The sequence below is a fragment of the Pristis pectinata genome, chromosome 13 (assembly GCF_009764475.1).
Source record: "Pristis pectinata isolate sPriPec2 chromosome 13, sPriPec2.1.pri, whole genome shotgun sequence".
In the NCBI taxonomy this organism is placed as follows: Eukaryota; Metazoa; Chordata; class Chondrichthyes; order Rhinopristiformes; family Pristidae; genus Pristis; species Pristis pectinata.
In genome coordinates, this window is record NC_067417.1 from 20,026,078 (window position 1) to 20,038,381 (window position 12,304).

The 12,304-nt window shown below is 41.4% G+C and overlaps 1 protein-coding gene across 1 annotated transcript in view; it reads left to right on the top strand.

The window, feature by feature from the left end:
* zfhx3b (zinc finger homeobox 3b) overlaps positions 1-11,374 on the top strand; it is a 375,747-nt gene extending 364,373 nt beyond the window's left edge. Inside the window, exons 10-11 of the mRNA XM_052028144.1 lie at positions 212-5,656; positions 8,654-11,374. Coding sequence (XP_051884104.1) covers positions 212-5,656; positions 8,654-10,203 — 6,995 coding nt within the window. The 3' untranslated portion in view covers positions 10,204-11,374. The remainder of the gene's footprint in view (positions 1-211; positions 5,657-8,653) is intronic.
* Positions 11,375-12,304: the final 930 nt, after the last annotated feature.

Genomic DNA, 12,304 nt, shown 5'->3' on the forward strand with positions numbered 1-12,304 from the left:
ACAAGTGACCATAAAACAGTTAAGATACTTTAACAAAATAGTAATTTATTATATCTTGGTATTCAGAAGTACAATACAGAGATGGTAATGTAAATCTAAATTTTTACTCAATATGGCATTAACATGTCTCATACAGTAAAACAAAGTAGAAGTGGGCTGACAAGAAATTGCAATACCCACTGATAGTTCTCATTAAATTTGTTTTCATTAGAAACATCAGATCCACCTGAAAAGAGCAGTGTACCGTCGGAAAATACAGAGCGTAGCATGGAACCAAAGTCTTCTGTTGACCAGAATTTAGTGAAGGATGATGCTGGGTTCCTGTGCTGGAAGAAAGGATGTAACCAGTTATTTAAGACTTCCACTGCACTTCAAGCCCATTTCAATGAGATTCATGCAAAAAGGCCCCAACTACCAGTATCAGATCGTCACGTCTACAAATACCGCTGTAATCAATGTAGCCTAGCCTTCAAGACCATTGAGAAACTGCAACTGCATTCTCAGTATCATGTCATTAGAGCTGCTACCATGTGCAGTTTGTGCCAGCGTAGCTTCCGTACTTTTCAAGCCCTGAAGAAGCATCTGGAGACCAGCCATCTGGAACTGAGTGAGAGTGACATTCAGCAGTTGTACAGTGGACTTGGAGTCAACGGTGATGTTATGGCACTGGGTGATGCAGCTCTCAGTGAAGATCAAGCCTTGGGGGCAGATGAGGATAAAGATGAAGAAAGTGATTCAGATGAGAAGCAAAGCCCTGTTGGAAGTGACTCTGGATCTGTGCAAGAAGATTCTGGCTCTGAGCCAAAACGGGCTCTGCCATTTAGAAAAGGCCCTAATTTCACAATGGAGAAGTTCCTAGATCCCTCTCGGCCTTATAAGTGCACAGTTTGTAAGGAGTCGTTTACACAAAAGAACATCTTGCTTGTCCATTATAATTCTGTGTCCCACCTGCACAAGTTGAAAAGAGCACTTCAGGAATCAGCTACTGGTCAGCCTGAGCCAACAAGCAGCCCAGATAACAAGCCTTTTAAGTGTAACACATGCAATGTGGCCTACAGCCAAAGTTCAACCCTAGAGATCCATATGCGTTCAGTGTTGCACCAGACCAAAGCACGAGCAGCAAAGTTAGAAGCTGCCAGTAGCAGCACAGTGGGTAGTGGTACCATTAGTAACAATAATACTACTTTAGGATTGTCAACATCTAGTCCAAGTCCAAGTGGCAATAGTAATGGTAATAATGATGTTGGTGTAAGTGGCAGTGGATGTGGTGTTACATTTAGTGCTACCTCTAGCTTAGGTTTAGTAAGTGGAAACCAGATCACAGCCGATTCCACTGGAACATCTACAGTCAGCAATTCTATTGCAAGCAGCATTACCACGTCTTTAGAACACAAAGATGCTAGTAAAAGGAAGATAGCGGACATGATAACATCTCGGCAACAGACGCAACAGCAGCAGGCACAGACCCTGGCACACGTCCAAGCACAGGCCCAAGTCCAGGCCCAGGCCCAGGTACAAGCCCAGGTACAAGCCCAACTACAACAAGAACTTCAGCAAACTGCTCTCTTTCAGCCTCAACTATTCAATCCAGCCTTGCTACCACATTTTCCCATGACCACTGAGGCTCTATTGCAACTCCAGCAACAACAGCTGTTATTTCCTTTCTATATTCCGGGAACAGAGTTCCAGTTGAACCCAGAGATCACTATACCAGCGAGTAGTGCTGCATTGACAATGCCTGGAACAAATACTTTGCTTGAAGATGTGAAACCCCATACTCAGAGTCTGCAGCACCAATTGCTTCAACAACAAGGGCAGCAATCTTCTCTAGTACAGCAACATACAGCTCTCCTTCAACAAAGCCAACAGCTGGACAAGAAACCAAAAGCAATTATGAAAGACAAAGACAAGGATGGGCACAAAGACAAAGAAAACTCTGAAAAATTTGATGAAGGGTTGATGCCCAAGGAAATATCCTTGGAGGCACATAAATCCAAAGATAGGAAAGACCAAACTGCAGTGAGCGGTAATGAATCCTCCTTACTTCCTCCTCGAATTCCGTCTGATGCTCGTGGTAATGCCACCAAAGCCTTGCTAGAAAACTTTGGGTTTGAACTTGTTATTCAGTACAATGAAAACAAACAAAAAGTTCAAAAGAAAAGTAAAAGTGGCCTGAGTGACGAGGTGGATAAACTGGAGTGTGACACTTGCAGCAAATTATTCTCAAATATTTTAATCCTAAAGAGCCATCAAGAGCACGTGCATCAGCAGTTCTTGCCATTTGAAGAACTGGAGCAGTTTGCCAAACAGTATAGAGTCAACTATGATAAACTGTACCCTCTAAGGCCACAAACACCTGAACCACCACCGCCACCACCTCCGCCCCCACCGCCTCCACCTGCTCCTGCACCAGCATCCACAACTCAGAATCTTACTACTACTACTGCCCCACCTCACACGCCTCCCGCAATTTCAACCCCACAGCCCTCTGTGTCAATTTCTCAGCTCTCCATGCCAATGGACTTGCCCATTTTTTCACCTCTTTTGATGCAGTCAATGCCTTTGCAGTCTTTACCACCACAAATGCCCTCCCAGTTAACGCCAGTAGACCCAATACCCACAGATCTGGCTCAGCTCTATCAACAGCAGCTCAACCCCAATCTAATTCAACAACAGCAGAACAAACGGCCACGGACACGCATCACAGATGAACAGCTTAAAATCCTCAGAGGGTATTTTGATATCAATAATTCCCCTAATGAGGACCAAATCAAAGAAATGTCTGACAAGTCGGGGTTACCACAGAAAGTGATAAAGCACTGGTTCAGAAATACATTGTTCAAAGAACGACAGCGTAACAAAGACTCTCCGTACAACTTCAACAACCCTCCTGTTACATCACTTGAAGACATTAAGGTGGATTCAAAGCCATCCTCTCCAGAACCTGCAAGGGCTGAGTATTACAGAAGTAATCGATCAACTAGGACGAGATTTACTGACTATCAGCTGCGGGTTTTGCAGGATTTCTTTGATGCCAATGCTTATCCAAAAGATGATGAATTTGAGCAACTTTCAAATTTGCTAAACCTCCCAACTCGCGTGATAGTTGTTTGGTTTCAAAATGCACGGCAGAAGGCACGCAAAAACTATGAGAATCAGGGTGAAGGAAAGGAGGGGGAGCGTCGTGAGCTGTCAAATGACCGTTACATTCGCACAAGTAATTTGAATTATCAGTGTAAAAAATGCAGTTTGGTTTTTCAACGTATCTTTGACCTCATTAAACACCAAAAAAAATTGTGCTACAAAGATGAAGAGGATGACGGTCAATATGACAGTCAGACAGAGGACTCCATGGATGCATCAGAGATGATCGGACCCTCTACTTCATCCTGCAGCACTCCTTTGACCTCAGCTGTCTGTGGTTCATCATCAGTGGCAACAGCAAATGTAACTTCTGGAAATCTGCCTCACACTTCAACTCAGAAAGAGGAAGGTCCTTCTAACCCAGAATTTTCTGAGGAGAAACCAAAGCAGCCTGAATCCCCTGATACACAGCAGCAGCATTCACAAGAGAAGCTGTTACAACCAAAACCTGAGACACAGCAGCAGCAACAAGAGCAGAAGCCACAAATAACACAGCAGAAAACCCCACAGCTCCCATCACCCCAGCAGTCCCAGCCACAATGCTCTGTCTCCCAAACCATCACTAGCCCATCTCAGCTTCCTCACGTTTCCTTAAATCCACTTCACACTTCAACGCCTCAGCAGCTTGGAAGCCTGCCTCCTCAAATGGTTCACTACCAGTGTGACCAATGCAAGCTGGCATTTCCAACCTTTGATCTTTGGCAGGAGCATCAGCAGCTCCATTTCCTGTCTGGCCAAAACCAATTTGTCCATCCTCAATTCTTAGACCGCCCAATAGAAATGCCCTTCATGCTTTTTGACCCCACCAATCCTCTGCTTGCCAGTCAGCTACTTTCTGGAACTCTACCTCAGATCCCAACAAGCTCTTCTTCTTCACCCTCTACACCAAATTCTGCTATGAACACCTTGAAAAGAAAACTGGAAGAAAAGGCAAGTGTCAGTCCTGGGGATAACGATAGTGGAAATAATGGAGATGAGCCTCAGAGAGATAAGCGTTTAAGGACAACTATCACCCCAGAACAATTAGAAATTCTCTATCAGAAATACCTACTTGATTCAAACCCAACACGGAAAATGTTGGATCATATTGCACACGAAGTAGGCCTCAAAAAACGAGTAGTTCAAGTTTGGTTCCAGAACACTCGTGCTAGAGAGAGAAAGGGCCAGTTTAGAGCAGTTGGACCTGCACAAGCTCATCGGCGCTGTCCATTCTGCAGAGCCCTCTTTAAAGCTAAGACAGCACTGGAAGCCCACATCCGATCCCGTCACTGGCATGAAGCTAAACGTGCTGGATATAGCCTGATCATGTCTTCTGCTTTATCAACTGACAGCGATGGGGGAAACGTATTGAAGGCTGACTCAATGGATTGCTCCAGTTATGCTCAGCTTTCATCTATAAATAGTGACAGTCAGTGTGCTAGTCTTTCACCAGTGAACAAAAGTGGAGAATTCTCACCCAAAGCTCTTCTCAGTCCATCATCTATCAAAGTAGAAGGGCTTGAAGAATTTGATGGACAGACAATTTCTTCAGTCAACTTGGGTTATGACCAAACAAGGCTTGATAATGATGATTGTTCATCAGTTAACACAGCAATTACTGACACTACAACAGGAGATGAAGCAAATGCAGACAATGACAGTGCAACTGGGGTAATAGCAGACTCAAAACAGGCCCTCTATCAAACAGAGGGTCTTCAGAAGATGGTGCAGTCATCAATACAGGAAAATGAAGACAGGATATCATCGGGCTTGGTCAGTCCATCACCTAGTTATCATGCTAAGGAAATGGAAAATGAATGTACAATTGATTACAGTGAGACATCAAGCCTTGCTGATCCCTGTTCGCCCTGTCCTGGCGGAAGCAGCTCAGTCTCAAGGACCACAGACAGTGAACGTCCAGGGCAGAAACGCTTCCGCACCCAGATGACAAATCTCCAATTGAAACTGTTGAAATCCTGCTTTAATGATTATAGAACACCAACCATGCTGGAGTGTGAGGTCTTAGGAAATGAAATAGGGCTGCCAAAACGAGTTGTTCAAGTGTGGTTCCAGAATGCTAGGGCTAAAGAGAAGAAATCCAAACTGAATATGGCAAAACATTTTGGTATTAATCAGACTACTTATGAAGGACCCAAAGCAGAATGCACTTTGTGTGGCATCAAGTATAGTGCCCGGCTATCTGTACGAGACCATATCTTTTCTCAGCAACATATCTCCAAAGTGAAGGAGACCATTGGAAGCCAGCTGGATAAAGAAGTTGAATACATTGATCCTGCTACTGTCCGTCGGCTAATGGCTCAACAAGAACTAGACCGCATTAAAAAAGCTAATGAGGTTCTTGGTTTGGCGACGCAGCAGCAAACACTTCAGCAGCAGGGCTTGTTTGATAATCCACCAGTACAAGCTCTTAATCTTCCAACTGCCTACCCAACCTTGCCAGGGATTTCGCCTGTATTACTGCCAGGTGTGGGCAGTCCTTCATCTTTACCTGGCTTTACTTCATCTAACGCAGGTGGGTAGCATTAATAGTTTTAAGTTTATATATCATAGATTTCTTGGTAGATTTCAATCTGATATTTGCCTACCATACAAATTTAATGTGTATCACCTGGAATCAAATCCAGCCCGACAGATAGGATGAAGGTGTCCTGTCTCTAATGGCTGCTCACAACAGGGTTAACACAAATTGCAGAGGATATAAATGCATAATAATAAATTGATACAAGTCTTAAGAATTTTTTGCAACCAAAAAAGCACCAGAATGGAGTGTTTGGAGATGCTTTTTTGGGTTGGGGTTGAGGTACACTGTCAGGATGTTCTAAACCCACCCCAACTATCTGCTAAATGGAAAGAGTCTCTCACGCATTACCAACTTTCAGTTTTGTTACATGTTGATACAATAAGATCACCACTTCAGTTATCATCTTAAAGTAGGAACCATATTTACAGAATAATCTCTCCACCATGTAACCTTGACAACAGTTGACTCTTGTGAGAACAGTACTCAACCATCCCACAGACTCATTCTTTTTGATATAGCAGACCTGGATATGGACTGAACTTTTTTTTTAATTTGGTAAAATCAAGACCATTGGCACTTCTTTGGAACAGAATTAAATTACCTGAAGAATCTATTTTTAAAAAATTGTCCATTTCATTAAAAACATGTATATCAGAATCAGGTTTATTATCACTGACATATGTCATGAAATTTGTTCTTTTGCAGCAGCAGTACCAATGCAAGACATAAAAATTACTATAGGTTACAAAAATAAATAGTGCAAAAGAGGAATAATGAGGTAGTGTTTATGGGTTCCTGGACCCTTCAGAAATCTGATGGCGGAGGGGAAGGAGCTGTTCCTGAAACGTTGAGTGTGGGTCTTCAGACTCCTGAACCTCCTCCTCGATGGTAGTAACATGAAGGAAAAAATTTTTTGATAAAGCCTTACTCTCCTTTTAATATGACAAATTAATTTTGTACTGTTTTACCAAATGGCATTCAAAGAAATACTGCCTTAACTTGTATTGAATTATACTTACAATCTGTACCCATTTAAAATGGACTGCTTCATTTGCTTCAGTTACTACACTGCTATTGCTTCAGTTACTACACTGCATATTTTGCAGTGTACTGTGATAAAAGGCTTTTTTTTAGAAAAAGGCATTTCATTGCATTCCTTAAAAGAATTACTTTATTTGGTTGGTCCTTCCATGTTCTGTGCACTATGAATATACCATAAACAAAAATAGTTGTATATGATTTGAAATAGAGACAGAATTCATTCCAAATCCAGTGGCAAAGGTATGAAGACAGATGTAGCCAAGGAAATGGTTACTAGGATTGTTATTAGGTTCAAGTAGGCTGCAGGAATTTTATCGTGCCATCACAGTCATAAGAATATCATAGGATGCTCTAGTAGTACTAATGAGGATTGCTGCTTGCTTAAAGCCTCAAACTTGCATTTAAATTAACTGTTGACCTGAATTGGTAGTTATTTCTAAGATGCTCATTTCCATCAAACTATGCAAGTCTTGTTTACTTAAACTGGGTCCCATTATTGAAATTTTGTGCAGTGGTCTTGTATCTTTTAAGCTTACTGGCTGTCTCTCCAACATACCACTTTGACTTTATGTCGACTGCACATTGGGTTGTGCCTATTTTAATACATCGTGCTGCTACATTGCATGCTAATATCACATGAGTTGCCACCAAACTATTGAAGGTAAAGTGCTTTATGAATCAGAAGATGCCACCACTTATACTACATCTCCTCACAGGTTCCATTTCACATTTTTGTGTGGCTTATGGCTCCAGTTTTCTACGTTCATAACCTACCTGGGCATGCTAATATAGTCCAGCAAGATATTCAAAATATCCTGCAGTCATCTGAATTATTTTAATATTGCAATTTACAATACAAATTTATAAGAACTGTAATGCTTAAAATTGGAACTGACCATTTGTTCCTTTGACCTCTACTCATTTTAAACCTCACTGAAGAGACTGGAAAGAAATTCCACATTAACATAGCTGTATTTCTAATGCTTCATGCCCATCCATCAGTGGTGATGCTGCATTGTTTGTGTAGGCACCCTATTTCCCCATTGAAGATTAGCTCATTCCAGCTCCTCACTCCAGCAATCGTCATTAGATGGTGTTCAGGAGCAGAATATCTCCCAATTGCTCTCCCATGCCTCAGATGCACACATCCCAGTATGGGCCCTTTTGGGACTACTTGAGATGCTGCACTAATTCAGCACAGATCACTGTTCAAGCCTCTCACCAAATGTTTTTGCTCCTGAGCTCACTAACATTTTAACAACTTATCCAATGTAAAATTTTCCAAAAGACAACAGGATATCACTGTTGATTATAACCTGAACTACCAAATTTATACAACTACTGACTAGCCTCTGTTAGAGTTTGCTGGTGCCAATAATTTGTGTGCAAATGGTAGCATAATATTACTTGAAAGCTCTCTTCCAACAGATCTCTACAGAATGAATTCCTGATATCACTAAGGCTTTCTCAGGGAAGTACCCAGTAAGATGCATCGCACAACACAACTAGTGAAGGCATGAGAGACTGTTATAATGTAGAAATTGTAAGACTATAAGGCTTCAAAAAGTTACCATTTTAAGTACCATTGCTCACTAATAAAAAGGCATAATCAAATATGCTGCATAGGACGAACAGCAATGAATTACTTGCGGAAACACCAAATGGCACATATGTTGAAATAAAGCCTAGCCACCTCTATTTCTTATTGTGGCTCTGATCAGCTTGTTGCTAGCCATTTATTTTGTCATTGCCCTGAAAGCTAGCTCAAAATTGGAAATGGTCTAAATGCATTTGCGATTTCGAATTGCACTGAAAGTTATACCCAATGAAAATTTAAAATATTCTGCAATGTTGTATAATAAAACTGAAAGATGTAGTTTTGTATTCCTCAAAAATTCTGTGGTCCTGTAAGTGTTCATGCTTTTTCTGTTTGTTATTTATTTTTAGCTTTAACTTCTCCTAAATCTAACCTTTTGGGCATTCCTGCTTCAACTGTACCTTCCCCTGGCCTTCCTACCACTGGACTGCCAAGCAAGCAAGCTCCTTCATTGACATCTCAAGCCCCAACACAGGCTACCACTACAACTCCACGTCCAGCATCAACTATCCAGCAACAACAACCCGAACAACGTAAAAGCAAAGAGAACGAGAGGGCAAAAGAAAAGGAAAAAGATAAAATAGATCCTGCGCCCACACCGAACAAGGAGAAAAATGACAACGGCACAGGCACATCAGTACCTCTTCCTGGCATGGAGTATGTGGTAGACCCAGCCCAGCTTCAGGCTCTGCAAACTGCACTGGCTTCTGATCCAACTGCCCTGCTCACCAGCCAGTTCTTGCCGTATTTTGTGCCAGGCTTTTCTCCGTATTATGCCCCACAAATTCCTGGAGCCCTTCAAGGAGGATACCTACAACCAATGTATGGGATGGAGGGTCTCTTTCCTTACAACCCAGCTTTGTCCCAAGCTCTGATGGGGCTGTCACCAGGTTCTTTGCTGCAGCAATATCAGCAATATCAGCAAAGTCTACAAGATGCCCTCCAGCAGCAACAGAGGCAGTTGCAGCAACAGCAGCAGCAACAGCAGCAGCAGCTCCAGCAACAGTTGCAGCAACAGCTGCAGCAACAGCAGCAACTGCAGCAGCAACAGCCAAAGCAGCAGCCTAAACCAAGCCAAGTCCCCGCCCCACAACTAACAGCTTCCCCAGACAAAGAATCCGCCAAAGAATCTACCAAAACAGAAGAGCAAGCCAGTGCTCCCAGAGAACCATCCCTTCCAAAACCTGAAGAACGACAACAAACAGAAAGCAAAAGTACGGACTCGCTTGACCTGTTCATTGTTCCAAAGGTGCAGTACAAGTTGGTCTGTCGCAAGTGTCAGATGGTCTTCACTGATGAAGAGACAGCCATGAGCCACCTGCAGTCAATATGTTTCTTCGGTCAGTCTGTGATAAATCTGCAAGAGATGGTGCTTCGTGTCCCCACCAGCACCTACCACTGCCTGGCCTGTGATACTACACTGAGCGGGGATGAAGCTCTAAGTCAACATCTCGAGTCAACCTTGCACAAACACAGAACAATCAAACGAGCAGCAAGATACGCCAAAGAGCACGCTAGTTTATTACCTCACTCAGCCTGCTTCCCCGATCCTAACACCGCATCTACCTCGCAGTCTGCCACTCACTCTAACGACAGCCCCTCCTCCAGCCTGTCCCCCCATGCCTCCATAAAATCTTGGCCTAACATTCTTTCCCGAGCCTCAGTCAGGAAGCCCTCTTCTTTACCTTCTCTCTCCTCATCTTCAACAGTTACCTCAAGTTCATGCAGCACCTCAGGGGTTCAGACCTCTATACCAACAGACGGCTATTCAGATGAGTCTGACAGTGAGCTCAGCCAGAAGTCAGATGGCCTGGATTGCCCGCTGGAGGGTCCAAATGACCCCAGCTGCCGCAGAGACAGTAGTCTGACTAGTGTAGGAATGGACACCTTCAGATTGTAAGCTTGAAGATGGACAATATGATTAATAAAAAAAAACAAACCAATTTCAAAAAAGACTAACTGCAATTCCAAAGCTTCTAACCAAAAAAATAAAATCTTTCAGGATTGTTGTCTCATATTGATATGCTGGCAACATCTAAACCTGTTACACTGGTTGCTAGAAGGTACTATGGTTAGCTGAGCAATGACAGAAACCAGAAAGCAATGAACTGCCTCAATTTAATTACAGTGGTCTTTGAACCTGAAACCCTTTATTTCCCCAGTGCAAACATGTCCTAAGTTGATAGCACAGCAGATGTCAGCATGTACCTTATGGGATGACAATCCACCATTTACAGTTTAGATTTCTTGCTATGTAAGCATTCGGATACCAATGGCTAGCTAAAAAATGTAATGTCTTGTATTCTCAGGTCAATAGCTCACACCTTGTTCTGTTTTCTGAATCATATTTTGCTTTTGTTTATTTTTTTTCTGTTTTTATTTTTTTTGTTCCAGAAGAAGATTTTTTTTTCCAAACTGGCAGAAAGTATTCAAAGAATTAAAATATGAAACACATCTTAACTGGGGATTTACAAAGAATAGCTCTTCTGCTGTATAATCTGAGGGATAATTGAGCACTCCCATTGCCACCAAAACACAAGAGTGTTGAGGACTTGTAACTGAGATAACAATGAGTTTAAAAGAAAAACTAACTTTCTGTATTTATGATAGATATGAACATTTTGGTGTTGAGTAGTTTGTTGCATTGGAAATGACCTAAACAGTATGGTAGATTGAAAACCTTTGTGTACATTAGCTTTTGTATTGTCCAACAGAAAGCTCTTCATTTTGATGTTGTCTTGTTCATTCCTGTAGGGTAGATTGAATCAAGTTACTGGTCTATGCTTTTCTGTCGTATTCCTTCCTTTCCCACCTTCCCCTTCCAACCTTGACACCTTCCTTAATGCTCACCTTCCTCTCTGAAGGTGGTTTGCTCTAGTTTTATAGAAGGAAGAAAAAAAGTAAATTTAAAGATTTTTTGTGGATAGGGTCCTTTTCAATTTTTTTGTGAACCTTTAAGGAACATAATGATTATTTACCTGTGTCTGTAACCTTTGTGCACTTACCTCTCTGCTTTTGTAGATGCTGTGGAAATTTTTCCTATGAAGCAGACATTTGTTTTTTGTGTAGTGTGGCAGCAGTCTGATTTTTTTTGGGGGGGGAGGGAGGGAGGAAATTAATTATTTTTTTTCTTTGACATAAGAGAAAAAATTCTCGCGCTTTAACAAAATCCAAAGACATACACTTTCACCATTGGTGCATAAAGGTGAAAAGAGGCATCTTTATACTTGAGAATTTGTTCTTCTGATTTAATAAAAATTTAACAAAAAAGGAATGGTAATATCCAGGTCACTGCCATTGCTTCTTCTGCAAGCAAAGGAGTGACAAGACAAAACAAATAAAAATACCAAAAAAAACTTTTTACTTAAAGGTTTGTCCTTGTATTGTGGAATAAGTGCAGTGGTGGTTAGAAGACACTGCTCCTACCAAGGATATCAGATAGTGATCTTTTAAAAAAAAATGTCTTTGTTATTTGGGCACTTGTTATGTACATCTCTGTAGTCACATTAATGTCAAAAAATTCATTACTAGCATAAAAAGGTCTGAACTCTTTTTAAAAAAAAAATCTTTTTTTGCTGCAAATGTTGTAGTCATACAATAGATGCTTGCTTATATCTTGCTTTTTGCTAAGCTTTACTGGAAACCAATAAATCAGTTTTAGCCCCTGCTTTTTTGATATTCCTTTCTTCATCTTTCTGTTGCAAATGGAACATTTTTAGACTGTGAATACACCTTTCCATGGTTCAGTTTGGTTGATGCTTTTACTAGTCAAAAGCCAACAAAAATTGCAGAACTCCAGTTCATTCCAAACTATCAACTTGGAGTTTGTTGCAGGGACTGATATTTTGTTTTAATATCTTTTTTTGTTTTATTTTGTTTGAAGTAGTCAATAAGCTGTTGTACATATTCATAATCAGGCTTGTGCACAGTGCAAAAATGATTTTTTTGTAATAATAACATGCAGATAGTATAACTCTTTGGTTTCAGAGGTAACAGAAGTT